We start from the raw sequence: 27,963 nt of genomic DNA on the forward strand, positions 1-27,963 counted from the left end.
GCCGCCCTGTCCCAGGCTCCTCTGCGGGTAAACAGACATGGCCGACGAGGGAGACCCGCAGGACGCTGCGCACAACATGGGCAATCACTTGCCGCTCCTGCCCGGTAACCGCCCGGGGCCGGTCCCCGGCAGTGGGAGGGGGCGAGGCCCGAGCCGCGAGCGGAGCAGCGGGGCCAGGGAGGCGGGTGGCACTGCATAGCCGGTGGGGCCGTGCGGGAAGCGGCCGCGCATCGGGCCGCTGGCCAGGGACCCAGTCGCGGCGCTTCTCCCAGCAGCTCTGCCCTCCCGGGCTGGGGACGAGGGTTTGGGGGTCGGGGAGCAGGTCGCCCCCAAAGGCAGAGACCCCATGCTCTCCATCCTCCGTGTGTCCAGAACTTGGCTGCAAGGAGATGGCCTGAAACTGGGTCGGGGGAGAGGGGACTGGGAAAGAGCTCAGGAGCCCAGACTTTTCCTGGACTTCTTCCCTTTGATAAGAGTGACAGCTACCATGTGTTAACCGTTTGCCACGTCATGGGTCCTGCAGTAAGCGCTTTGCATGCGTTTCTCCATTTAATCCTCCCCCACATCACTTTTCTAATGCTGATTCGGTGGGTGAGAAATGGACTGGCAGGTTAGTGTGTGACTTGCCCAGGGTCACACAGTTTTAGGGCCAGGACTCGTCTCCGAGTCTGTCTGCAAAGCTGGTGTCTCTTAACCGCTTCACTGCGGTGACAGTGTTTGTTCTGTTCTTAGGCATGTAGTTCAAGCACATGGTAGAATATGCTTAGTTAGAGATTCTTAGGACTGTGAAGTTAAATTCAGTTTTCTCTTTTATGTTTTGTGAAACTTTAGACCTTGGACTTATGTTGGAATACTGGGCAGAAGAAAAGCCTGGAATAATTGTACAGTTTTGTTGTGGAATGCTCTAGACAGGAGATGCTTTCCAAGAGCTGTATCAGCCAAACTAAGACTATTAGCTGAGTCCCTTCACGGTGTGCCAGGAAGTGTGTTAGGTGTCCTGGAGATGTAAAGAAGTATGATACACAGTCTGATATTTGAGGAGGTTTATCATCTATATGAGGCTCCTGAAAGTATAACTAGCAGGAGGCCGTTGGTTTAGCCCAGATGAGTGAATACTGTTGTCCTCCATCAGAGGGAGGGATTGTTCAGGGCCTAGAGGGATTGGTTGAAAGACCTGTGAGATGTACTGGAGACATCCAAAAGCATATAACATAGGATAGGCTTGCAGAAGATAAGGCCTGAAAGGTTGCTTGGATTGGAGTGTTGGGAATCTTGCATCTCTTGCCAGTGGGGCTCAGAGTTTTTCTGTGGGTCGCGAAGAAACAGTAGTGGGTTTCAGACCTAAGGAAAGCTGTGCTTGGAGGACTAATTTGCCCAGTGGCAGTGGCGAGTGTTGGAGGAGGAAGAAACTGAAGGTATGGTCTCCATATAGGAGGGACCTTTTCCATAAAAATCAATCAGGATCAGAGTCAGTGGTCGATCCGGAAGCAACTTGGCTGAATTGAACTTAACTGAAGAGCTGAGCTGTTTTTTTCAGAGACATCCGCCCTGCTCTGTCTGTGCCAAATCCAGTGTGTCAGGGAAGATGCTGATGTTCTGTTGGCATCCACATGGTGCTCCTGCATGAGATGAGTCATCACACTTCAACCTGGAGCTCTGAACAGTCCGCCTGTGTTTTGTTGAACAAAAAATCAGAAGCGAAAGGGTTCAGATTGTCAATACAATAATCATGCTTTTGCAAATCATATATGAGTTTTATTTGTAGGATCATTGGATTCTCCATACATCCATGTAGTATGAATTGTTTTGAAGAGTAATCCACTTTAAGTGCTAAGGATGTAGCTTAATAGTTAAGATTCAAAGAATCTGTTCCAACCAAACAAAACATTAATAGATGAAGAGCCAAGTAGGGGGAAGTGGGTTTCTGCCATATATATGAGAAAAGCTACTTTGTGTAAGGAAATCATTTGGAGATGAAGTTGGAACAGTTAAAATGTAAATTTTAAAACTATGAATTCTAGCCTTTAAGCTAAAATTTGACCTTTTAAACTCTGTGTAATAGAGCAGTGAAGTGTCAAAGTGCCTAGTGAAAGCCATGCTGTCACAATTGTGAATGCAAGGAAGTAGATTCAGAATATTTTTGTCATCGATTTAGACTTTTCTTTGTTATCTCTTGGTCTCTTGTTGAAATTTCTTTGTTCTTAGGAAAATTTTGTATGAAGTGTTAAATCATTGAACATTTGAATTTAAATTGAAATAATTGTGTTGTTCTCTTTGATAAAGCCTGATAGCTAAGAAATTTATAAGAATGAATAGAAAGTCCAAGGCAGTTACCATATTGAAAAACATTTATATTTTCTTGTCAGTGATCTAGCTGGAGGTGGTTTGCGTTAATGATATGCACAAAGGAAAATAACTGTCTTGTAAAGATATTTTATCTATATAGAGGTTTACTTGGGGGCTCCCTCCCTCCCTCCTTCCTCCCTTCTCTCCCTCCCTCTCTCCTTCCTTCTTCTTTCCTTGCTTCCCTTCTGTCTGCTCTAGAAACTCTTTAAAGTTAAACGTTTGAAAGAACTTTAGAGATTGTCTTGTTCATGCCTGTCATTTTTCAGATGAGCAAACTAAGGGTTAATCAGGTGGGATGAATCGTCCGAGGTGTCAGAGTTAGTTCCTAGCAAGGGAGAAGAGAGAACTCTCCTGCGCAGAAGACTTTCAAATCACTTCTGCAGGTCGCCCTCCTTCAAGGACGTGGAACATAACCCCTACCCCTTAGATGTGGGTTGTCCCTAACGATTTGCTTACAAAGAGTACAGTGTGGAAAGGAGGGGGAGAGTAGCTTTCCAGTGGAGAAATCTGACTGACACTACCTCAGCCAGGTGATCACGGTGAGCTTCAGCAGTTTTAAGTCATGTCAGTAGTGTGCACCCTTGCTATCACATGATGAAAATGGCTCTTCACCAACCTGGGCTTCGTCTGCAAAACACCAACCCTAATTGAGAGATGTACAAAAATGCCTGACTAGTAGTTCTCAAAGCTGTCAAAGCCATCAAAACCAGGAAAGTCTGAGAGACAATCCCAGCCCAGAGGAGGCTAAGGAGATGTGACAACTAAATGTAGTGTGGTGTCCTGGATGGGGTCCTGAAACAGAAAAAGGATATTAGATAAAAACTAAGGGAATCCAAATAATACGTGTTTAGGTAATGGTAAGGTGCCAACGCTGACCCCTTGTTTATGACAGATGCACCGCACTAGTATGAGACACTAACTATCAGGAAATGACGTGAGGTATACAGGAACTCTCTACTATCTTTGCAGCTTTTCTGTGAGTCTTAAACTATACTAAAATTAAACATTGATTTAAAAAAAAGGAGTTAGTGGCAGAGCCCAGCCTAGACCCCAGCCCTCTGGCTGCCTCTTCACAGTACCTTCCAGATGCCTAAGTGTGTGTGGTATTTACAAGAACCTCTCTTTTCATGGACCCGGAATCCTCATGAAGGAATTATGTATTTGAAAGGGAACATAGCTTTTACATTTTCATGCCTTTGGTTTTTCTTTTTTTCTTTTTTTTCCCTTATAATATTGTACTCTTACAGCAGAGGATGAAGAAGAAGATGAAATTGAAATGGAAGTTGAAGACCAGGATAGCAAAGAATCCAAGAAACCGAACATCATAAATTTTGACACTAGTCTGCCGACATCACATACAGTATGTGATTTTGTAACAGGTTTAGTATAATAGATATGTACATTTAACTATAGATGAAAGTTCTTGAAAACAAATGGCTGCTTTTAGCATTACCGGACGTTAGCCCACGCCAGAAATTGTGGACGAGGACGTGGGCTTCTTGACAGTAGATAAACAGTCTTAAGCTGTCATTTTTAAGCAGTTTGATACCATCTCTGTTACTCGTTGTAATTCTTTAAAGAATTGTTGCCCTCCTTACATTTTTGCTAGTAATGGGGCTACTGAAGTACTTCTCATTCCCTGTACTACTGGGTCCCAGGGTGTTATTTAACATACTAGCATTTTATACTTGTCATTTATGCTCTTTGGACATAAAGATGTGTAGCTTAGTCAGAATCAGATATTGGGTTGGCCAAAAAGTGATCAGATATTGGGTTGGCCAAAAAGTGCCTTTGGTTTTTAAATAAAAATAAAAGACATGTTTTTCATTTTCACCAAAAACTTTGTTGAACAATGTATTCACCCTTTTGTTCCACTACCTTCTTCCATTTTTTAGGCAACTTCGTGATTCCTTCTTCCCAAAACTTTTTATCTTTCTGAACAAAAAACTGTTCCAGGTGCCTTTTACGGTCTTCCAGGGAATTGAAGTTTTTTCTCTTAAGAGAATTTTGTAAAGACCAAAATAAGTGGAAATGTGAAGGTGCAATGTCTGGTGAATACAGCGGATGAATCAGAAATTCCCAGCCAAGCCATAACAGTTTTTGCCTGGTCATCAAAGAAACATATGGTCTTGCGTTATCCTGATGGAAGAGTACGCATTTGCTGTTGACTAATTCCGGTTGCTTTTCGAGTGCTGCTTTCAGCTGGTGTAACTGGGAGCAGTACTTGTTGGAATTAATAGTTTGGTTTTCCAGAAAGAGCTCGTAATAGATGACTCCCAATCCCACCATATATACAACTTCACCTTCTTTGAATGAAGACTGGCCTTTGGTGTGGTTGGTGGTGGTTCATTTCACTTGCCCCACCATCTCTTCTGTTCCACATTATTGTATAGTATTCACTTTTTTTTTAACTGCTGTATAGTATTTTATTACGTATACATCTGCCAATGAAAGAAAAATGCACAACCTAAATGCAGTGAGTTAAGTTTTATTCAGGGCCTTACTGAGGACTAGCCCGGCCCACAGCCTCTCAGATAGCTCTGAAGGACTGCTCCAAAGAGGAGCCAGGATATAAAGGGGGTTTTGCTGAAAAACAAACTAACATACAATAGAACATCAAAAGATTACTGTTAATTACAAAAAACAGACATCTCAAGTTAATAAATTTAGCGCTTTTCTATTTATGGGAAGATGGAAGTGTCTGGGCTCATTGAAACCACTGCTTTGATCTGCGGCTCAGCTATCTGGGGCCAGTGTCCTGCTTTTCTGCATCCTGAATCCTCTCTGCAGTGGCCTGATGGTGGGGAACATTCCTTGTTGCTGGAATGGCAGGCAACTTATTTTTGTCCTCACATCACAATTCACTCACCCATTCTCATGTGGATGTAAAGGTCGGTTGCTTTTGGTTTCTCAGCAGCACTATGAATATTCAATGTCTGTCTTTGTACAGTAACCACTTTTCATCACCCATCACCCTTTGTTTTGAAAAACGGAATGTTTTTATTACATTTCAGTAGAGAACTGCATGAGGAAATACAGTCAAGAAGGTTTTCTTCCCTTAACTTAGGTGGAACCCAAACGTCAGAGTGATTAACATAACCAAGCTGGTGCAAATGACTTTCAGCGCTTGATGTGGATATTTAGAGTATGTCGGCTGTCTCCCGCGTGCTGTAGTGTTGATTGTTCTCAATTAATGTCTCGATGTGATCGCTCTCAACTTCAGATTGTCTTCCCAACCGTGGAGCATCGTCCATCGAGAAATCTCCAGCACGAAACTTTGCAAACCACTTTTGACACATTTGATCAGTCACAGCACCTTCTCCACACACTGCACAAATCTTTTTTTTGCATTTCAGTTGCGTTTTTACCTTTCTTGAAATAATAAAGCATAATATGCTGAAAATGTTGATTTTTTTTCTTCTGTCTTCGATGTTAAAATGGCTACACAAAAATTCACCAATTTTGATGTTTTTTTTAAATGCATGCTGATGTGACAGCTGTCACAGGACAGTCTAACAAAATTGTTTCAAATGAAGTTAAAGACAACTAAGACTACTGGAGCCATCTTATGGGAAAAGAACGAATGAACTTTTGGCCAACCCAATATTTTGAACTTAAAAAAGGCTCTTAAATATGTATGTGAGAGGTTCTTCACAAGAAATTAGAAATTCTACTTCTAAGAGTCAAAAATAGATTTTCACCGTGGGATGGTGATACAGCACGTTCATTATTTAAATATTTGTATCCTCTGTGTATGTTCCTTTATGGTGATGTGCTGTTCAGTCTGTTTAGCTTGTGTTTTCATTCCGCACCTGTCATGACACTGGACCTGTGTGTGTTCTTCTGTAGTATCTGGGCTCTGATATGGAGGAATTTCATGGCAGGACTTTGCACGACGATGACAGCTGTCCGGTGATTCCCGTCCTGCCCCAGGTGATGATGATCCTGATCCCTGGGCAGACCTTACCTCTCCAGCTTTTCAATCCCCAAGAAGTCAGTATGGTGCGCAATTTAATTCAGAAGGATAGAACCTTCGCGGTGCTTGCATACAGGTAAAATCTTAGAGCACATTGACTTAACACTGTCTGGTGCAGTCACAGGAGAGGTTGTTTTAAAGCCAGAACTGACTACTGTTTTGCATGCATAGGAGACGGGACAAGGAAGTAAAACACTTTGATAAGGTTGAAAGTTGGAGTATTTTGGTGTGATCGCTACCGTCTAAATCAGGCTTTCGCTTTCACACACACTTGAACTTTCTGGTATTTGAAAGGTTGTAAATCATTAATATTCAATGAAAAACATTTCTAGAATCTTATTTTCAAGAACTGTCTTTATTTAAAGGAAAAGAGGACTTTCTTATTGTAATGTAGAGGATTACTTTTACAAAAGAGCGACGAGTTATTTCTCTGTCTTCAAATTCCTAAGTTGTCCTCTTACAGACCAGTGCTAAATTGAAGCAGAATTTCAAGGATCCCATGACAACGAGAGGAAGTCAGTGATAGAGACAGGAAATCCATACAGGAAGGTGTCCCGCCCCCTGCCTTAGGGTGCTGCTGATAAGCTTCAGAAGGGATGATCTGCTGGGTGTCTGGTTTGGGAAGTGAGAGTTTAACCCCCTGGCCGTCCTAGGTCATTTTCAATGACTAGAAATCTATTCTTTTCCTAATGGGCTCTAATTGCACTTTCTGAAGCCATTTTGTATATCTCCATTCCCTGTGTGATTCTAAAATAAATAGAATTAAATAGCTGTGCGATGAGAGCCAGTTGCTACAAATTGTTTTCCCACATGTATTGCTTTTGTCGACTTTGCATATTTGAAAACTAAATGTTCAAAACCGTTTCCTTTTTAAAATTTACCTTGGAAGTAACGTACAGGAAAGGGAAGCACAGTTTGGAACAACAGCAGAGATATACGCCTATCGAGAAGAGCAGGATTTCGGAATTGAAATTGTGAAAGTGAAAGCAATCGGAAGACAAAGATTCAAAGTCCTTGAGCTCAGGACACAGTCAGACGGGTAAGAAATACCGTCTGTCTTAAAGCTCCTTGAACATCATAAAATGAAATGGTTTTCTTATATTTTTTCTGTTTTGCTGACCCTTCACGTTTTGTAACTTTTAACTAGTTCTTTTCCCTTTGAAAGTATAGCCTAGGGGTTTCCAGCTTGGCTCTACATTAGATGCCCTGGGAAGTTTGGAAAACTGTAGACACTTGAGTTGCAACCTCCCCTCCAACCCCTAGAGGGCGATCAGTCTGGGAGGGAGGCCACAGCATGGCTCCTGATCATTGCCAGGTGATTCGAATGTCCCTCTAGGTTTGGGAACAGTAATAAACCCAACCAGCAGTGTTATTTGGGGCAGGGCTTTTCTGGGCTGGAAGACCTCTCTTCAGAGTAAAAAGGGTGGGAGGTGAGAGCCTGGTGAGCTGTGAGTGGCATTCCTGTGCATGGAGAGCCACGCAGTCAGCCTGCCACCCGCCCTGTCTTGGCCATGGAGAGTGTTTACACTGAGCGCCCGTCTCCACCGTGAAGGTTCTCCCACCTGTAGCAAATCACACACTTGATGAGTGATCTGGAAGTGCTTGTCATCTCTGGGCCTTGTGCAGTGTAGAAATTCTCTGAGTGTTCTTTTTTAGCAGTTACCATTTTGATGTGGCTCTCATGGATAGAGTTATTTCACAAATTTTAGGGTTATTTCACTCACTTAAAAAATGCAGTTTGCCTTTACTCTTAAAACAAACAAACAAACCTCCAAAACAACCGCACAGCATATTGTCCTCAACACTGCATGTTTCCTTTTATAGGAGTGGTTCTTAACTGTGGTGCCTAAGAATCACCAGTGACATCTTAGAAAGATAGAGATTCTTGGGTCCCCCCAGTCCTAGTGAATTGGTCTCTTATCTGTAGCCACAGTTGAGAATCTTGTCAGATGTCTGTGTTACACAGGTAACGTCTTCTGAACACATGGACATTCAGAGGGGTTTTTAAAGATTTAAAAAAGAATACGAGCTCCATGAGGGCAATAACTTTTTGTCTGTTTTGTTCACATAGCGGGCATTCATAAATATGACTCAACTATGAAAATATTGGTGGGTCAGCCACTCTTTGGGGCTTGAGAGAGCATAGAAGAATGAGGGGTGTGGTGCCAGAGCCCTCAGGCATCTTTAGCGCTACCCTCCTGGTACTCCCCCAGAGCATTCACTGTGGGAAGTCTCACAGCATTGAACACAGTATACTGTCATTATAGGGTCGTGTGTCCGTCTCCCTCAAAAGGCGAGCTGCTCGGGACAGTGGCTGAGGCTTCCATATGTTCTGCATTTAGGACCATCAGTGTCACATGAATGAATGAAAGTGTGCCCCTGAGGGCTCTGTGTTGAGGCAGTTAGCGAGCTGTTCTGTTGCTGTGGATTTTACCAACAGTTCCATTTTTAAAGTACTTCCTCTTCCCATGCGTATAAAATTTTGAATATTTGTGAATACTGTGTTCCAGAAACCATATTGGCAGATTGACTTAGGGTAAAGTATATTTCTGAGACTGTCGACATCAGTGACTTGTGATTGTGGAAAACTAGTTTGAACACAAGATGGCAATAGACCCTTAACTGTGAAAGCAAGTCAAGGGATATACATTTGACTCTAGCAGAGATTAGCATGTGATAGGGCCGGATAGGACTGGGAAAGGGCCTGTTCTGTGTAGTATTCCTTAGACCCACTACCACGGCCTCTCACAAAAGTGAGTCTGTCTTAATTTAAAGGACCTTCATGGAGTGAGAATTCTTTGGCTTCTGGTCCTGTATCACTGGAAATGGTGAAATGGAAGAAACTATGGAAATCATCTAGTGCAAGCTCCTCTCTTTTCAATAAAGGAAACTAAGTGCTAGAAAGGTTTTAGTAATTTGCCTGAAGTCATACAACTAGTAGGCACTAGGTGGTGGGTTCTAGGTCCCTGACTTCCAAACCAGTGCTCTTCCCACTAAACCAGAATTCCTCCATTGCATAGTTGCAACTCAGGCCAGTTTCCTTTTCTCTAGTAATGCAGTACCAGGTAATAGTCAGTTGTCTTTTACGTAAATGACTCTTCACATATAAAAAGTATATTGCTACCTTCTGACCTTTTCCAATTGAGTCTTTATTTCTGTGGCATCTTCTAAAACACATGCAAATTTATTTGAAAAATTAATTTAAAAAAAGGTACAAGTGTATCATTGAATCACTATAGGACTCTTTAGAAATTCCTGAGTATTTCTACATGAAGAGAGGAAAAGGAAATTAATACTCTATTTGGAATTACAAAAGAAGCCCTCTTACCTGTCATAATTGAGATGAATAATTTTTAGTGAAAAGGGTTAATTAAAAATAGAAGTCATAGAAATTTACACATATATATCTTAACTATTTTATTTTAACTTAAAATATATAAATGTCCCTTCATTCATTTTACATTTGATGGAAAGACAGGATACTGGCTTCAAGTTGGCTCTGCAGATTGGAAATGGCATTAGTCTTTCCTGCGCTGACAGCTTTGATTGTGCATCATCTCTCTGCAGTTTATACCTGTAGTTTTTCTTCAGAGAGAGATTCTGAAGTCATTGAAGGCTGTTTGATCACAGAAAGCCTTCCAGATTTGTGCACTTTTTTTCTCACTATTAGAATTGTCTGAACCTAATTTGAAAGCATTTGTTTGGTTCAACCTAATATTCATTGAAGCAGTTTTAATTTAGTGCTCATATTTTATTGGTTGCTATAATATTTATTTAAATTCTGAAACAACAAGGTCCTAGTGTATAGCCCAGGGAACTATATTCAATATGCAGTGATAAGCTATAATGGAAAAGAATATAAAAAAGAATGTGTGTGTGTGTATAGCTGAATCGCTTCATGGTGTGTCAGAAATTAGCACAACATTGTAAGTCAGCTATACTTGAGTAAAATACATTTTAAAAAAGCTCTTTCCACTTCAAAAAAATATTTATGTAAGTTATGTACAAAACAACTGCCGTAAACAGGTTGGGAAAAAACAAAACTAGCTTATGTTAAAACCAAAACTCAGCTGCTGGGAGGACCAGCCGTGTGTGCAGCAGACCCTGGGCAGGCTTCACAAAAGAACACAGAGCAGTGCTTAACCCTGTGAGGTGACTGACAGCTTGTGTACAGACCAATGACTAAAATGATCACTAAGCTGATTTTTCAGTAGCATTAATTTTTTATCATAATAAAATCTTATGTCTTAGGTGGGTAAAACATAATTCTTATTCAGTTACTTTTGTTTTTAATGAACTCTAATAAGAACATTTGAACACAGTCAAGTTTATTTTACCATTTTCCAAAGTCATGTAGACATAAATTTGAGCTTGCAGGAAGGAAATAAAGTTAGTGGAGTGAGTCTAATATTAAACCTACATTTTTCAGAAATGTAGCTATTTTTACTTAATAAATCAGAAGAAGTATCAAAGTGTTGCAAGCTTTTGTGGGTTGAGGCAGTGGCTACAATGAAGGGCCACTTTAGAATTCCTAAAGGTGATTAATATTGAAGCGGTGACTTGTCATATTTTTGTAATGACTATAATATTGTTATTGTAATTGTAATTATTGTGATTATTTTGTAATATGTTTGACTTCATCAGTCTGACAGTGTTTTGTTCCAGCATTTGGATGTGTCGATACCTTCTGCATTTGAAAAGCTGTACTAGGAGATAAAATGCCTCCATAAGACAATACAATGGCTCAGGGTTACAACCTTCCTCTTGGCGCTAATTCATGATAAGATGTTTGCAATTATGGTATCCTCAAGTAGCATTCTAGAATGATGACTTTCATGGGAGTCGAAATAATTTTTAAAGTAAAGAAAGATAATATGATGGATATTTTGAGTCTTTGCATATTCAGGGTAAATGTTTAGGAATGAGAAAAGAAATGCACATAGAAATAAAGCTACATGTAATCCTGTGGTCTTATCTAATCTGATTCATGTAAATGGGTTCTTGATTATCTCTTTCTTTCTCTACCTGCTCCTCGGGTTAGGTGGTTTATGAGAAGAGATAGATGTAGGGGCAACATCAGGTGGTGGGGCGAGGGGAGGCGTCCGGTGTCTAAGAATGTCTGAGAAATTGATTTAGAGGTATATGCGGTCGGGATTGGCTGTAGATTTATTTCTTTTTAACTTTGTTTCATTTATAGACTTTATGCGAAATGTAAAAATCACCCTTTCCATTCCACAGTGAGATAAAAAAAATCTTAGGTTATCTTTGGTTTTAACTTGGGTACGATTTATGAAATATAGTAGTTTTTGAAAACGTCTTGTATCATAATATCAGCATTTGATGAATATGTTTCCAAAAGAAAACTTTGAAAATCTTACTATTTGAAATTACCCATAATGTTTAGAAACTTAACAGTTGGAGGAGTTTATCTTAAAAAATGAACACCATGCCTGGTTCTCTTTATTTTAGAATCCAGCAAGCTAAAGTGCAAATTCTTCCTGAGTGTGTGTTGCCTTCAACCATGTCTGCAGTTCAGTTAGAATCCCTCAACAAGTGCCAGATATTTCCTTCAAAACCTGTCTCATGGGAAGACCAGTGTTCCTATAAATGGTGGCAGAAATATCAGAAGGTGAGAAACTGATTTTTTTAATGCATCTTCAAAAAACGAAGACAGGTTGCTTTTTTCCTGTTTAAAGAAAGAAACGCAAACAACTCTCATGATTCCTTCTCCAGACACCTCCTGGGAAATCCTGTAGCTGCGTTTGATCATGCTGGAGCTTCTAAAAATTTCATAGACAGCTGTTTATGTAAAAGCAGTTTGCAAAAGTAGTAAAATGAAAAAAAGAAAAAAAAAGGTAGTAAAATGTTACGCTGCTGTGAGGTGTTCCAGCTATTATGCCTGTAAATGATGTATTAATAACTCGTGGGTTTAAATTCTACAGGAATCTCTTATTAAACTGTGGTCAGATGAGATGCTTGACTCTTGGCTCATAAACACCTTGCCTCAGACAAAGAGTTTGGGAGAGTACACAGTAGTGAAGTACGTTTTGCTCCTTCTGACCTTCTCAAAGGAAGCTTTTTTTGCGCTTTTTGTACAACGCTATTGATATCACAAAAATTGGCTTGAGGCTAAGTGCTCTTTAAAAGTAGTGCCTGTTGGGGTATTAATTCCTATGTGTATATCCTTTTGGCTAGATCATTCTTTCTGTTAGAAAAAATACTGAAGCTTGTTAGTACTCATTTGTGAGGTGTATCAGTTTTGAGTGTAAAATACCTAATATTTATGATTTTTATCTGAAGGAAAAATTTACTAGTTTCTAAATTTAGAACCAATTGGCTTTTTGAAATTTATCTTTTAAAAATATGGAAAGATGAACTCTGGAGAAGCTTGGTTTTACTGCATTTTATGAGAAAGGTGCTTTTCACATGTTTGAGATGTTCTCAGAACCCTCATCATTATCAAGAGTCTGCTATTTTGTAACTTAAAATGCCTTAAAAAATTATGTTTCGGCTAATTGAAGAAAAAAAAGTAAACATATGGAAAGACAATTTCCGTAGTAACCTGAGAAATCCTGTGCTAATCATCCTTTATTTTTTGTCATGGAGAGTAGTGAAGGTTTTCATTTTGACGTAGATTAGCATAGGATCCTAATTTGATGTAATTAGCATATAGCATTCATAAGAGGGTCTCATGCGCTAGTCACTGTACCCCCACTTTTAACGGTCTTGCAGCAGAATTCGTCCAGGTTCTGGAGCGAGCTTCGTGGCGGATGGGTGGTCGGTGGGCAGCAGGCTCACGGCTGGGTTTCTGTAGGCTCCCTGGTCTTGTTAGTCTGTGTTTCAGCCGACCCATCTGTGACATGGTATACTGCGGTTTAATTAGTGTTTCTAAGAAGATGCTGATGAGAAAGTTTAGTTAGACAGCTTAAAGTTTCCCAGGCTTTGACACTAAAATTTTTGAAGATTTTATAATATTGATACTGCCTTAAGTTTACAGTAACTTTTGGATAGCTGTGCAATACTTCTGTTTTCAGACTTGATACAGACGCTTTAAGTATACTTTCACTTTTGTTTCTTTTAGCAGTAGAACAGTGGAGGATTTTGCTGCCATAGTTATTTTCCGTGTAACTGCCAAAATGAGTACTGGAGGATAGCTCTGTTGGCACATGGCATTGTGGAACGTGTGGAGTCATTCAGTGCCTACACTGCGGCTGGCACTGGGTGGTGCTGAGGGCTTCTGCAGTGGGCTGACCGCCTCAGGGTACTGCCTGCATGTGTTTAGATAGCTGTGTATTTCAGTCACTGGATACGTTTTCAGGAGGTACTGAGTATTTTGATTTATATAATAATTCTTCCATACTAAGATTTTTCATTAAAAATTCTTAGCCATTTATGAATCGTAAGTTAACTCTGCACAGTTCTAAGCTTAGAGTGAGAGTGGTTAGAATGAATTCCTGACTTAAGTGCTCTGGGCGACTAGTTCTGTGTTCTCTCTGCAGGATCTTGCCCTCTTAAACCTGCACTTGGGTTAGGCAAATAAAACTTTTTAACTGTAATTTTTGTGTGAATTACTGATTAAATTCTTCCTCTTCTGTGGTTAAAGCACCTCAGCGTGTGCACACTGAAATCAGAATTAGACCTTTGCAGCTGGGTTGTCACTGACTCACCAAGAGCAAGGAAGGACAGACATGCAAAGGCCAGGGAAGCATGTATTTGTTTGGAACCAGATCCTCTGACCTTTCCCTGTTCTTATTTCTCCAGTAATTCTGCACTTTCAAATATTAGCCCTCAGTTATCTACATATTCAGAATTGCAAGGAACTAAACAGAATGTACTACGGAGTGAGAGAGACATAAAAGGTTTTCAGAGATAGAAATGCCTTCATCCTGTGTATTTTTCAGATCGTTCAGGGGGTTCCCTTGCTTAAACTTTGAGTAGAGCTTCTTAGGTTCTGAAATTTGGATCTAGATCACTAGGCCAAGAAACATTGCTAGCTGTCTATTTTGGACTCCAGGTGCCCTACAGACTCTGTCCTACTTTAGAGAGACCACTTAGAGCCATTCTGCCGGCATCACAGTGTGGAGTGGAGCGCAGGGAAGGGATGGCAGATGGTGGATGGCAGCTGTGGGAATTCTACAGGCCCTGGTCCCGTCTCAGTGGGTTGTCCTGCAGCACCTGTAGCTGGACAGAAACTCGCGTCACAACGTTTGTCTTCGGGCAGATCTGGGGCTCAAGTCAGCCCTCTCTTCAGAGTTTATTCACATCTGACTTGTGCATTTTTGAGTCCCAGGAGTGTTTCACTGGGCCAGACTGGGCTTAGTCAATTCTTAAGCTAACTCACACTAATCAGATTGCCACACACTTTTCCACCAGAGAAGATACTTAAAGGGTCTACTCCTGACATGTATTCAGTTAACCTTGAAACTCTGTGCACACCACTCTTAACATTTGCCATGGAAAACGAAACAATCCAAATGACACACTTATTTACTCTTCTGTTGTCTTCGATTCCGACAAGGGCACATTGGAGAAGATGTCCCTAATGATTAAGGAGTTAGGCCACTATAATCAGGAAACACTCTTTCAAACCCACTTCTATCTGGAAACCTTCCTCATTCAGTGATTCGATTTTTGAAATTCATGTTTACTTATTTCCTTTCTGATCACAGTGCCTTTCTCTCTTCGCTGGGTTTACTGTAGCAGGATTCTCTCAAAGTGAGGAAAGCGGTGTTTCACCTACTTGGAGTACAGTGTAAATGTTTCTAAGTACTTGTTCGTTTGTAAAGCCCTTCTGTGTTAATCCGAAAAGAGTTGGGTATGAAGTGTAAAAAGAAATCACACGTGGGCGCATATTAAGAAAGTGATTGAAGTTTATCTTTCCGGTCTCTGCTAAACTTATAAGCCGGGGTTTCTCCTGCGTCTCATAAGGAACAGGGAGGAGCTGACCATTAACTCAGAAGGATGGGGCCCTCAAACAGGAGCTCACAGGTTAGCTTCTCTGTCTTCTTTCAGAGTTTCTTTAGGGAAATACAGATAGATGTTCTTATTTATTTTCTCTTTCTTATGTAAAAGGATCCATTCTGTCCTGCACCTGTGCTCTCTTAAGAGTGTGGGAGATGCTTCGGTATTCGTTTTTGGAGCACTCCTTCCTTCTTTTGAAAGCTGCACAGTGTTTTCTGCATGGATGCACTGTGTATAGTCAGTCCCCTCTGGATGACAGACCTGCACTAAGTACTGCGTACAAGTGACCTTTCATACAGGTAAGTATATAGGGCAGATTTTGAGAAGTGGGGTTACTGGGCGTCAGGGCAGCTGCATTTGTAATATGGACAGGTGTTTTCAAAGTACCTCACTAAGGAGGTTGTTCCTGTCTACTCTGATTGTCAGTGTTTCACCAGGGCTTTACAGTATCCAGCTTAATTTTCACTGATCTCATAAGTGAAGTACAGTATCTTGTTAGAGGTTTAATTGGAATTTCTCTGAGTATGAATGAGGTGTGACATTTTGTGTTTGAGAGCAAGTCATAGTTGTTCTAGTTGGAATTGTAGTCTTTGCCCTTTGTTGATTGCTAGGAGTTCTGTACACATTGGGACACTTATCCCTTTGTCCGTGATAAGTTCCAAACATCTTCTTTAGTTCGTTGGTTTTGTCTTTCAATTTTGATTTTCGCGTGCTGTCATACGTAGTTGAATTTCTTTTTTTTTTTCTTTTTTAATACTTCTGTATTCTGATTCATAGCTAGAAAGACTTCCCTGTGCAAAGGAGTCTTCATTCTTTAATAAAAGTAAAACATGTACTCTTTTACTTTTGATTTCATTGTCTTTAATGACATTAGAATGTAAGCTTTGGTCCATGTGTAGTTTATCTTGGTTGATCTCAGCGCTCCTTTGTCCAGGTAGCTCCCCACTGTCCTCTGACCATTTTCTGAAAGGCTCTTATTTTCCTTCACTGAGGTGCTGCCTTGATGACAGACACGATTCATGTTTTTTATCTTCTCTTTCTTCTGCTCTCTGATCAGTCTGTGTAAGCCCCACCAGGATACAGTGAAAAGTGTTGACAGTTTATAATTTTGTAAGTAAAAATATGAGCAGTAACCCCTCACTGCCCTTCTCTCTTCAGGGTTTGTTTGGCTACTACTGTGTATTAACTTTTCCATATGAATGTTAGCATCTGTTTTTACCTTGTTCCAGAAGAATAAGAGTAGCAGTAAGAGCAGTGGCATTTGTTGTCTCTCTTTATGTCAAAGAGAAGAAAAGTCTTGAACTCGTAGGCTGTGTGTAGTCAGGAACTTCCTCAAACAGAGGAGTGATGTGCCCAGCGCACATCTTAAGCTTGTAGTTGTGTATCTGCCATTATGACCTTATAAGCCTCGGGATCAAGAAAAAGCTCACCATTCTCTTCCAGTTCTTATAAGCAAGTAGGATTTGATACATGACAGAAGGAGACAAAAACTTGTGACTTTTAAGTTACTTGGATAAATTATTTTTATCCTTTACATTGCTTATTGTGTGGCTCTTAATACAACAAATGATCACTGTTGGTCACTATGTAAACCTGTGGTAACAATTTCCTGTTCACGCCCAGCCTTTCACAGTACTTTTCCAATTTCATTGCACTTCAAAGAACTATTTAAGTGGAGTTTCACAGTTTTTGAACATTCTGCATTGTTGGGAGACAAAGCTGAAGCTATAGTTATGAGGCTTAAGAATGGAAAAATGTGATGGATTACCTCCCGGTGACAGAGATTCATTTGAAGGGCCTTTCTGCTTGCTTTCAGTAGTAAATCCTGCTCCCAGAACGAATACTATTTCCCAGGAGAATCAGTCATTGGTCACTTTTAAGCACCTGACTTTTTGGCTAGTATTAAGATCTTCTTGAAGTATAGCCCTTTTAGGAAGTAAATCATGGTGTTGGTGTACTTGAAGAATGCCCATAAATTGCTAGGACTTCCCATCAGTATTACCCAGATATAAGACGGGCCTTTCCTGTTGTGCCAGAAATCACAATGGAACTCTTAAATTTGAGGATATTGAAGTGGCCTAAATTTTGGCAGTTCAGTAAAAGCTAGCTAATCTTTTCTGGTTTACTTCTCTTCAGTTTGTGCAGTTGACTCTATAAAGGGTCAGATATTAAGGGTGTAGTAAGCATATTGAACCGATTTGTAAACAGAACTGTAGAATCTGTCAGAGTGATCCTGATAAAGAATTTTAGAGGCTGTCTCACTTTGAAAAGTAGGCAACAGAGACCCAAGTCTGCAGCTTGTTCACATTCACAGAGCCTGGTGGTGGCAGAGTGGGTGGCCATGACGCTGACCCAGGGCCTTGCCGTTCACATACTGTTCTCTGTACAGTATAGTGAGAAGTAACGTTTATATGGAAATAAATTTGTTTTTATCTTGCTGTGGGTGCCAAAGAAAATTACATGCTTTTGTGTTACAAAAGTGATCATTTTGATATGTAAAGTATATGTTAGTGACTGAATTCAGAGTGTGTCAGTCATCCAAACGGAAACTTCATTGGATCCTTGTCATTTCATCCTGCTAAGTATACCTCTAGAAGGTAAGCTTCTCCCCACTAAGCTCCACAAGGCAATGATTTTAGTCTCTTGTGTGGTTTTCATCATTGGTATACACCAAATGCATAAAAATAATGCCAGATGCATACTAGGTGCTCATAATATTTGTTGAATAAATAAGGGTTAGAGTCACACCCCCTGAATGTGCATCCTAGCCAGTCCCCATTTACCAGCTGTGACCTTGGGGAAGCATCCTCCTGTGCCTGTTTCCTTACCTTTAAAATGGGGGTGATAACACTGCCAACCTTAAGACGTGTAAAGTGGTTGCCATTATTAGTACTGAATGTTCCGTTACCTGATGGGCTGTTAGTAGCGTTTTTTTATTATGTAACTGGACTGTGACAAAAATCCTTATTAGCATTAGGTTTTGGTCTTAAAAGTAAACTGATTACAGTGTTATCGTCTGACACCTCAGGCTCAAATCACTCCCTGAGCATGTGCTCGCAGGCCGTCCCAGAACATCTTCGGGTAGCTTCAGATGTAAGAATTATCTGGAGCCACATATTCTTCTTTAATGAGAATCCTTTGGTATGAGCCGTAGCCCAGAGCCTTTCAGAGCAGGTCTGTCCTCATCCACGTAGCACTTTCTAAATTATTCGTAAACAGGTATCACATCCTCTTGAGAGGCAGCTCCAAACCAGACATCCGTGATGTAAACTCTAGACCTTATCTTCAGCCTCCTGGCCCCTGACAGTGAAAGTTCCCATTTCTAACCATCACAGAAGAGTAACATTACTGTCTCCTTTTAGAGTCTAGTCGTCTCCTAATAGGACTAGACTAAGATTGTGGGGGGAGTAGGGGGTGAGCTCTGCAGCACAGTGGTTAGTTGTTAACCATCAACTGAGACCCCCAGGTCCACTCTGCATGTGCTGTGTACCCACGTTCCCCATCTCGCACCCGCTCATTTGGTCTCACAGGTGCAAGCACCAGATTTCCTGTTTATTTTGTTGACGGTCATCTTGCCTTTCTTGTTCCGCTCTGGTAGCCCTTTCTGATTGCCTGTACCTCGTATCTTTTGTCAGTTAACAGCTGATGTACAAAGTTACAAACGTTTGTACTTATGTAGGTTTTATTGAGGAAATATGATCATTTATGTTCTGTATGTTCTTTGGTCAGGTGCAGAGTCTTCTCAAGGAATTCTGTTGTATTGAAATTCTGCAGAAATTCAGGGAAAAACAGCATTGTCAAATATAATAGCTAGTCAATTATTACGGGATTATCTGCAAACTTTTTCATCTTTTTGAGATTAGAAAGTCTTCCTAGGCCAAGATCATTTTTTAAATGCAGTTCTTTCTACCGTAAGATCTTGATTCTGTGGTGTTCAGTGACTTTTTTTTTTTTCCTGTTTTCAGAGAAAGTTTCATTGTGCGAATTTGACTTCATGGCCTCGCTGGCTGTATTCCTTATATGATGCTGTAAGTAACTTATCTTAAACTATGTTTTGTTCTCATGACCCTTAATTACGACATAGGCTTTCATACCCGGTGGTATTTTATGTTTGGAACTAACGTCATTCGGTACACTTAAGTGGAATAGGCGGGAATCATACTGTTGGGTAGATTTGGCTTTTAATTTGTAGGTTTTTAGTTTTCCCTCCATTTATAGTGGCTTCTAACTTCAGGACAAGATATTGAGGCATTTTAAGGTTTAGTAAGCCTTTGAAATTTTGTTGAGCCAAGTGATAATTATTGTTCTAAATATAACTTCCTTTAACAGTGTTTTTTTTTCCTAAACAAGTGTATCAGCTTGTTTCCCGATCCCTAGTATACTAACTAATGTATCCACCAGTGTTTTTGCAGCTCAGATTTTTTTATTGGGCATCATGACATCTTGCAAAATTCATTAAGAGACTGTTGGGATAGTTCAGAGAATCTGAGTTTTGAACAAGACTGTGTTCAAAGCCTGATTTCAGTTACTTTTTCTGTGGTGTGGGGCAGAACTTGAATACCTATAAAATGGGGATAATGGTAGTTATCGTCTTTGGAATGTAGCAGATGTTCAACAAACATTAGTCTTTCCCTTAGGAACTCGGCCTGCCCACAGATCTGGAGCCCTGGGCAACCTAAACCAGACCAGTAGGTTGTGAGCACTTACCACCTGGGCAACAGTAAAAGAAACTACAGTTCACGCTGCCCTTCAGCAGCTTTTGAGCCATTACAAATACACAACAGACAAAAGTATTTTTTTGTGTCCGCTTGTGAAAAGATAGCATCTTGTGTGGTCAGCAGGTGCCCAGCAAGGTGTGTAGGCAGCAAGGGCAACTGCAGCTTACAGGGACCAACAGAAAAGGCTTCCTAGAAAGAGGGAGGAGAGAGGCCCCTGAGGTCCCCAGAGCGTGAGAGGAGAGGCCTGGAAAGCCAGCCTAGTGCTGGGCGAAGCTGGGGCTTCCAGCCTTTCCGTGTAAGAGAAGACATGTTTAAATCAGGAATTTTACTAGGTAGTGACGCCTTAAATTGCTACTACTGTATTAGGTTTATTGAGTTGCAAAGCTGACAGTAAAGTGTAAAAAAGTCTGTGAACCTTACTAAGGCTACTTTTGTTTCAAACAAGGAAACCTTAATGGATAGAATCAAGAAACAGCTACGTGAATGGGATGAAAATCTGAAAGAGGACTCGCTTCCTTCAAATCCAATAGGTACAAGAAATCAGTTTGCTTCCTGTGCCCTCTGTTGTCTTACTAAAAGACATATGTTTTCTGTTTAATGAGACCCCCCCAAATTTTTTAATTTAGTATTCTGAAAAGCATACACATTTCTTTTGCTTTGAGCAATGTAAAAAAAGTCTTCAGTTCATTGCAACAAAGGTCTTAAATTCTCTGAGCACGCCCTACTTTACGCAAGGTTTTCATAAAAGGTTCAAGTTGCAATAAATGGCCTGCATCCAGAAACACTATCTGAGTGTAAACACTCTCTTTTCCCTGGTCTTCAAGGTGCCTTTAAAAGTGACCACAGTTGCAGGACTTATTTATTAGCTTATTTACATATCTGTTACTTAGATACAGTTTAGCTCTTTTTCTAGTCTCCTAGCAAATAAGTGACTTACTCTAACATGGGTTTGATTTCATGTTTAATTTAAAAGATGACATTTAGGAAAAGAAGTATGGGGAAAGAAGTTGTGTTTTAGAACGTCCTAAGAGTATATACTTGAGACCTGATACATTCCAGTATTGTTTATAATGTGTGTGAAACGCTCTCTTTAGGAATGCTATAGAGAAGGGTTTATTTCAAAAGGATGTTATCGCATTCATAAGTCATCTGATACTTTTCTGCTTCGTATGTTTAAAGCTTGAAAAACCCACCATGTCTTTAAGATTTTTCTTACAGAGTAGCTGCTTGTCTTCCTATTGATGATGTATTAAGAATTCAGCTCCTTAAAATTGGTAGTGCAATCCAACGACTTCGCTGTGAACTAGACATTATGAATAAAGTGAGTACAGTGAGTACGTTTGGATGCCCACATTCAGTCAGTCTGGAGAGCGAGGGTGCGCTGTTGGGACCAACAGAGCCATCTGTAGGGTCCATTCATGTAGTCGTGGAATTAGAGGACCAGCTGTCCATCATGGGTTGCATGGAAACTATTTTCAAGGATTATTTACATATTTCACTTGGGATCATAAGAGAGAAATTCAAATTGTTTTTCCTCAAATATGAGTATACACCTTTACGTGATCCTCATTTAGAAAACATTTGATTTCAACATGGAACATCTGGGGGGGCGGTGTGTGTGTGTGTGTGTATATATATATATATATATGTTACTGTTTATCCTTGAAGGTCATTAGTTTTGTGAGTGAATGTGTCAGGTCTGATTGTGCTTTTCTCGTCCAGTCTTTAGAACTGTGGTTTTGAATGGTTGGAAGGAAAGTATGATATTTTCAACACCTTGGAGCATTCTCCCCACTAATTTTCTCTTAAATATTTTAGTGTACATCTCTTTGCTGTAAGCAATGTCAAGAAACAGAAATAACAACCAAAAATGAAATATTCAGGTGAGATCTTTATTACATTTTTAGTACATCTGAATACATTTTCCCAGCTTCCGTAACAGAATTACAGGCAAGACTGTATTTCTGTTCTCCATGTATTTCCCTCCATTAAATTACAAATACTCAGCAAGTGAAATAGGGGGGATTAACTCAGTGTTGGGTAGGACAGTTTTCCTGAATGCGTACCCAGGACGACAGTGGATGTGTATGGGGTTGTTCACTGCTGATGAGCATGGCCAAGTAGAACAGCTGAGCAATCCCCCCCCTTACTGAAAATCTATCTACTATAGGATATCTTCTTAGTACTTAACGACCTAGCAGGAATGCCTCAGGCATTATATATCACTCAAATATCAGTTTCACCACATAGAGTAAAAGATAAAGGAGGACATGCATCTGAATATGTACGGATCCTGTGGGATATAATAGTGGCTGAAAATTCTCTTTCCTCCCATTCTGACGTATCCTGTGTCCTGATTCTCTATTTTAGTTTATCCTTATGTGGGCCGATGGCAGCTTACGTGAATCCTCACGGATACGTGCATGAGACGCTTACCGTGTATAAGGCTAGCAACTTGAATCTGATCGGCCGGCCGTCTACAGATCACAGCTGGTTTCCTGGGTAATGGAGTGGCGGTCACCTTTTTTTTTTTTTGGTTTTGCCTTAACTGGGCAGTAAAATCCAGAGTTCTAAGCAGAGTTGCTAGAATTATAATCCGAAATAGATGATGAGGTGAATAATTCTTTTTAAACGTTCTTCATTTGATGAAGGGCTAGAAGAAACTCTTCTTGCACAGCCTCACTGAATATAATGTCAGGAAGGAGGTGGCAACTGCTCTTCCTCTCAAAGTAACCATGCAGTTAATCTGCGCTCATTTCATTTTCCTGTCAGCTTATTCTGAAAATCAACTGTTTTAAGACCCAGCAGAATTACAGCTGACCCTTGAACAACACGGGCCTGAAGTGCTCGCGTCCACTTAGACGCGCGAGGGCCGGCTAGAAGTTACAGGCAGATTAGCCCCTGTGTTGGTCAAGGGTCAGCTGTGTCTCTGTACCATGTTCTGTACTACGTAACAAGAGTGCAAGTGGCAGACACGAAACATGCAGGAACCGCTGAATCTTGCTTTTCTTCTCGTTTGCATGTGTTGCCTTTTTTCTGGGCTTTAGTCTAGTGCCCTTCAAAGTATGACTGTGGGACCAACAGCACCACCTGAGAACCTGTTAGCTTTCTTCAGCCATATTGTCTTCAAGAACCCTATTTGTCCAAATGCCGGCTCAGCCTTTTTATTTTGAAAAAGGCAAGCCGATTAGTGATTACACTTGGTATTCTGGACCTAGAACCATGGCACTGGGATTGTTCCAGTCCTCTTTGATCTCCTTCTTAAGGACTAAAACTGGAATGAACCTGTGAACATAGATACTAACTGTGGGATATACGCAGGGAAAAAGTACCATTACCTAGTTTGGGCTTTTGGTTGGTTTGGGGTTTTTTTCCGGTAATGCCATGGCTTGTATTTTCGTTTAAATTATCTGACAAAAAATCATCCTTATTTTAGAAGAGTAGTCCTTACATTTTATTTATATGAGAAAAACCCTTACCTCCCCCATCCCTAGCTTTCAACTCACACAAAAGTGCGTATTTCTACAGGTGGCTGCTGTTTTGTACCTTGACTACAATACAGCACAACAAAGAAAATGCAGATGCAGTTTTCCGATGGAGTCCTGGCAACCAGCAATTTGTATAAAGAACTCTGTATTAATAAGATTATTCTTTTCTTCTCTCTTGGCATTGGAGAAAAAATGTAAGCACAGCTTACGAGCACAATCTAGTCACGTGTGTATATAAAGACTGATGCATTACCATGATGGACCATGCACATCAGAAAATGTCTTTGTGAGGTTTGCTTCACGTAACTGTATGACTCCAAACGCAGAGTATTTCTCCTTCCCCATCCTTAGAATACAGCTCTAAGCTGTGACTTGCTAACAGGTTTATATGACGACAGACTGGGACACACAGCTTTAGCTGATACCTTTCCTTAATCTTGTAGGTATGCCTGGACCATTGCCCAGTGCAGGATCTGTGCAAGCCATATTGGATGGAAATTCACAGCCACCAAAAAAGACATGTCACCTCAAAAATTCTGGGGGTTGACTCGATCTGCTCTGTTGCCCACCATCCCAGACACCGAAGATGACATAAGCCCAGACAAAGTAATACTCTGCTTATAAACGAATACAGTAGGGATAAGATAACTTAACAAATCGGTATTCTAACATCAGATCTGCTTCGGAGATTATTGCTTTTGATGCATATCTAAGTAAAAAGCAACATTACAGGGAAGGTGGCAGTTTGTTAGTCAAACAGTATGTAACGATTTAAACTAAAATATACTTATTGAAGAAGATGAGACGCAGTCTAGAATATCTACTCTAGGAGCTGGGTGCTGTTATCCTGTGGCAGCTGATAGGACGTGAAGACATCTGTGAAACTGGTGAGCATGCCTCCTGCACAAACGTACCTTAAATTCCTATACTGTGAGGGTCCCTCCTTTGATCCTGATCCATGGAACAGAATGGCATGTTTGTATCAGTGTTCCGACTGGCGGAAGTTCCAAAAGCCTAGAGTGCCAAGCACTAGTACTTACTGTTCCTTTTTGAAAGAGGCAAGGCGATGTGTTATTTCTAAAAGGGCTTTGTTCCTTTTGATCTCCTTTAGTTTCTCTGAGCTAGTGATTTGTACATTTTGAAAATACTGAAGAGTTATAATACGCAGTTTGAGCCCCCAAATAAAAGTTTTCGTTTCCTAACATGTTTGTTAGTGAAAATAGTATTTTGTGTATTTGCTCAGTGTTTGGTTATTCTGTTCCAAAGTTTAATTTGACCCTAGGCTACTGTGGAGCATAGATGCTAAAATACATCCCCTTCCTACAGGCTAGACGTGATGATGTATCTTAGAGGCTGTTTTGCTCACTGTAAATTGAAGAAACTCTGTAAGTAAACTAAGAGCAAAACTAAACATGTTCTTTGTTTAAATAATGTAAATATCTACTCATCAGCAGGTAGTTTAAGAAATAATTCTTAAAGTTCTAGACAGACTGATTTGCCACCTACCTCTTTGCTTATACATTCAAGGGGTTTCTTGGAGCCTTTCACATTGGTGTAATTTTGATATTCCTTCACTGCTTTACATAATTCACTGGGAAAAGTTCGGCTAATCAGGTACAATGTATGCGGCCCAAAACGGACTGTTTAAATATCTTATGTTTTAATTGATATTTTCTTTATCCAAATATGCAATGGTTTTGACTGCCTAGGCTGGAAACCTCAATTGAGTATCATGTTGCATATTTATGTAAAGAGAGTAAATGAAAAGCACCTCCAGAATGCTGTCGATTCTTTAGCATCTGCTCCTCCTGTATTCAATAATGGCTAACCGTTACTACGACCAATAATTTTTATGACTCGACTCTTTGTTCATAGAGTCTCCTACGGAACTAAACTTCCTCTAAAGGGGTTCCACGGAGTGCTTCTCAGGAGCATGGCACATCTCTTCACACCTCACCCAGCGGTAGGGAGGGGGCACTGTGTTTACATTTGCCCCCTGAGAAGTGTAATCTCAGAATGTTCTATATTGACACTTGCAAATAAAATTTTCTGGCATATAAAACCATGCATACTACTATTTTAAAGTTTTTTTTTAATATATGACAGAACCAGACCTCAAATAGCTAAATCTGCATACTGCATAGCTTAGTAGGAATTCTATACTGTTGAGTCCAAATATCTATCTTCACAGTAAATATTTCAGTGGGTTATTTTATAACACATTTAGTTACTGACCTGGGTGCAGTCGTTTCTGATGTTCCCTTTCTTGCAACATAGCCTTTATACGGAGTGTCACGCTTCCTCTTAGCTGGGCTTTAATAGCAATCTGCTTTTCAAAACTCTTTTATCAAGGTCCAAAACTTATCTGCCCACAGCGCACAAAGATGCCGTGTCTGGCTACACAGACACGAAGATCAATTATAAAATGTCAGAATTCAGCCGCTGAAATAAACAACACTTCACGCCATACGCCTCTTCACCTACTGAAAGCATCTGGCCTCACATCTTTAAAGAGCAAATGTGGAGGCCATAACCTTTAATTTAAAGCCACAGGGGTACTGTCACTACGTCTGGATGGCACCTGATGTATACTGTCATCTCCCAATTCCAAAGGCCATCTTCATTAACCAACAGGCTCGAGAGTAACCCTCAAGCTACTCTTTCCTGGCTTAGCAGGAAGTTAAGTATCAACTACATACTAAAACTCCAGCTCCCTAGGACAAGTCCTGGATGTAGGAATGACAGCCACCTGGCACACATCTGGGCTGCACACTTTATATATGATCATTTGATGCAAATTTGCCAACTATTTTCAAGCACAAGTTTATTCCGGAATTTACATAAAAGCTGACACTTGTTACACAGTCATTGTAGAAAAATCAAGCCCGTGATTGCCGTTGCAAATACTAAGAAACTTTTTTTTTTCAAGACAGTTACCACTTCTTAGGATCACTCTTAATACTACTGCCCCATGAGAAAACAAACCAAACCGAAAAACCCACTTTTAAAAAAAAAAAGCCTAGACAGATTAAGCGAAGCCAACTGTACTTTTTTCTCAGTAGGAACTCTTCCCAAAGAATGACAAGGTTCAGTTATATAAATCAAATTAAGAGGAGGTAGACTTTAGTTTGGTGCCTGAAATATAATTCTATTCCACAAAATAAGACCTTTCTTCTTCGGAAGAGATCCTCAAAACTGGCTTTTATTCGATTCTCTCAAATCTCACTAAGGGGCAGGGGAGAAAAACTAGTCTTACCAAAAATGTTCTGCTTTTTAGTAGCCAGCTCTCATCAATTTTAGGTCTTCTTTATGTAACTTAGCAGTTCATCTTTTTCCATTTGGTAACCACTTTTCTTCCACTGTTCTCGCAACTGCTGTAAGAGAGCCCCAATTTCTTTTCCGGAAGAAATGCCCACTTTTCTGATGTCATGGCCACTTACAGGAAACGGAGGAATGGACCACTGCTGCATCTCCTTCAGAAGACAGTGCTCTCCTTGGTACTTGAGGAGTTCACACACACGAGCAGTTGCATCAGATTCTCTAGACTAAGGGCCAAAATCACACATTACCATACTTGCTAATGATCTTACCCTAACATTTAAAGAAATGCTCAATGTGAAATTTTTCATTTAAAATAAATGAAATTCACACAATACGTTATGGGTCTTAGTATTCATAAATTCATCCCACAGTTAGTGAAGATGATTTATATTCGGACCAAGCCTAGGATATACTTACATCTATAATGAAGTCTTGATAGGGTTTCAATGGTTCTGAACTATCTGTTGCTTTAATTAAATCTTGCCTGTTTTTAACTATAAATAAACCAAGATTCTTCTCTTCTTTTGAAATCTTCAACCTCAGATCCAATTTTGTGACATCATCCTGTACTTTGAACAGTGAGGTCAACAGAGTCATTGGCTTCGGTGAAAAACCTTCAACATTTTTACTAACTTTGTTAAATTCTTCCAAACTTGCATTAGCCGGTAAGCCTGTAAGGACAGAGACATTTTTTCCCCCATTTTTAGAGCAGATAAAGTTAATTTAAAAAATTCATACCTTATGTAAACACTGTTTCTGTATTCATAAATGCCCAGGCACCAGGACTCAGTATTGGTCCAGTCTGCTGCTCCATCTTATAGGTGAACCACTGGTACCCTGCCGCTGTCCTCTCCCACATCTCAAAATCCCACTGTTGCTTCTGAACGTTAATTCTAACCCCTACTGCACTATTTCTGTGTGTAAGTCAGTCCTCTCCATGCTCTGCAGGTATTAACTCCCTGAAGCTCTCAGCCCTTGCAATTCGACAGATGCTATTGTTTTCACACCCCTTTTTAGATTCAGAAACTAACAGGTAAGGAAATAACCCAAGTCACAAAGCTGCCACTTATCAAAGTCTCACTGAAACCCAGGATGCCCAGACTCCAGAGGCTACTTTGTGCTGCCATAACGTGCTGTCTTTCAGCTGTTCCCT

The 27,963-nt window shown here is 40.3% G+C and overlaps 2 protein-coding genes across 9 annotated transcripts in view; one reads left to right on the forward strand and one right to left on the reverse strand.

Moving 5' to 3' along the window:
• CRBN (cereblon) lies at positions 1-24,709 on the forward strand. 2 transcript variants are annotated; one of them, XM_057704835.1, is made up of 11 exons: positions 1-104; positions 3,594-3,706; positions 6,196-6,398; positions 7,212-7,361; positions 11,792-11,951; positions 19,249-19,311; positions 20,447-20,531; positions 21,207-21,322; positions 21,820-21,884; positions 22,372-22,503; positions 23,933-24,709. In XM_057704835.1, the coding sequence occupies exons 1-11, from the start codon at positions 38-40 to the stop codon at positions 24,111-24,113; spliced, it is 1,335 nt and encodes a 444-aa protein (XP_057560818.1). In that variant the 5' UTR covers positions 1-37; the 3' UTR covers positions 24,114-24,709. The 2 variants fall into 2 exon arrangements, with proteins under 2 accessions (XP_057560818.1, XP_057560819.1); XM_057704836.1 differs by having other exon boundaries at positions 21-104; positions 3,597-3,706.
• TRNT1 (tRNA nucleotidyl transferase 1) overlaps positions 23,463-27,963 on the reverse strand; it is a 19,990-nt gene continuing 15,489 nt past the window's right edge. For all 7 annotated transcript variants that reach the window (XM_057704837.1, XM_057704839.1, XM_057704841.1 and 4 more), the window contains exons 7-8: positions 27,228-27,481; positions 23,463-27,034 (exon numbers count right to left, since the gene is read on the reverse strand). In XM_057704837.1, the coding sequence (XP_057560820.1) occupies positions 26,786-27,034; positions 27,228-27,481 (503 nt within the window). In that variant the 3' untranslated portion in view covers positions 23,463-26,785. The remainder of the gene's footprint in view (positions 27,035-27,227; positions 27,482-27,963) is intronic.

The sequence above is a fragment of the Hippopotamus amphibius genome, chromosome 13 (assembly GCF_030028045.1).
Source record: "Hippopotamus amphibius kiboko isolate mHipAmp2 chromosome 13, mHipAmp2.hap2, whole genome shotgun sequence".
Taxonomy (NCBI): Eukaryota; Metazoa; Chordata; class Mammalia; order Artiodactyla; family Hippopotamidae; genus Hippopotamus; species Hippopotamus amphibius.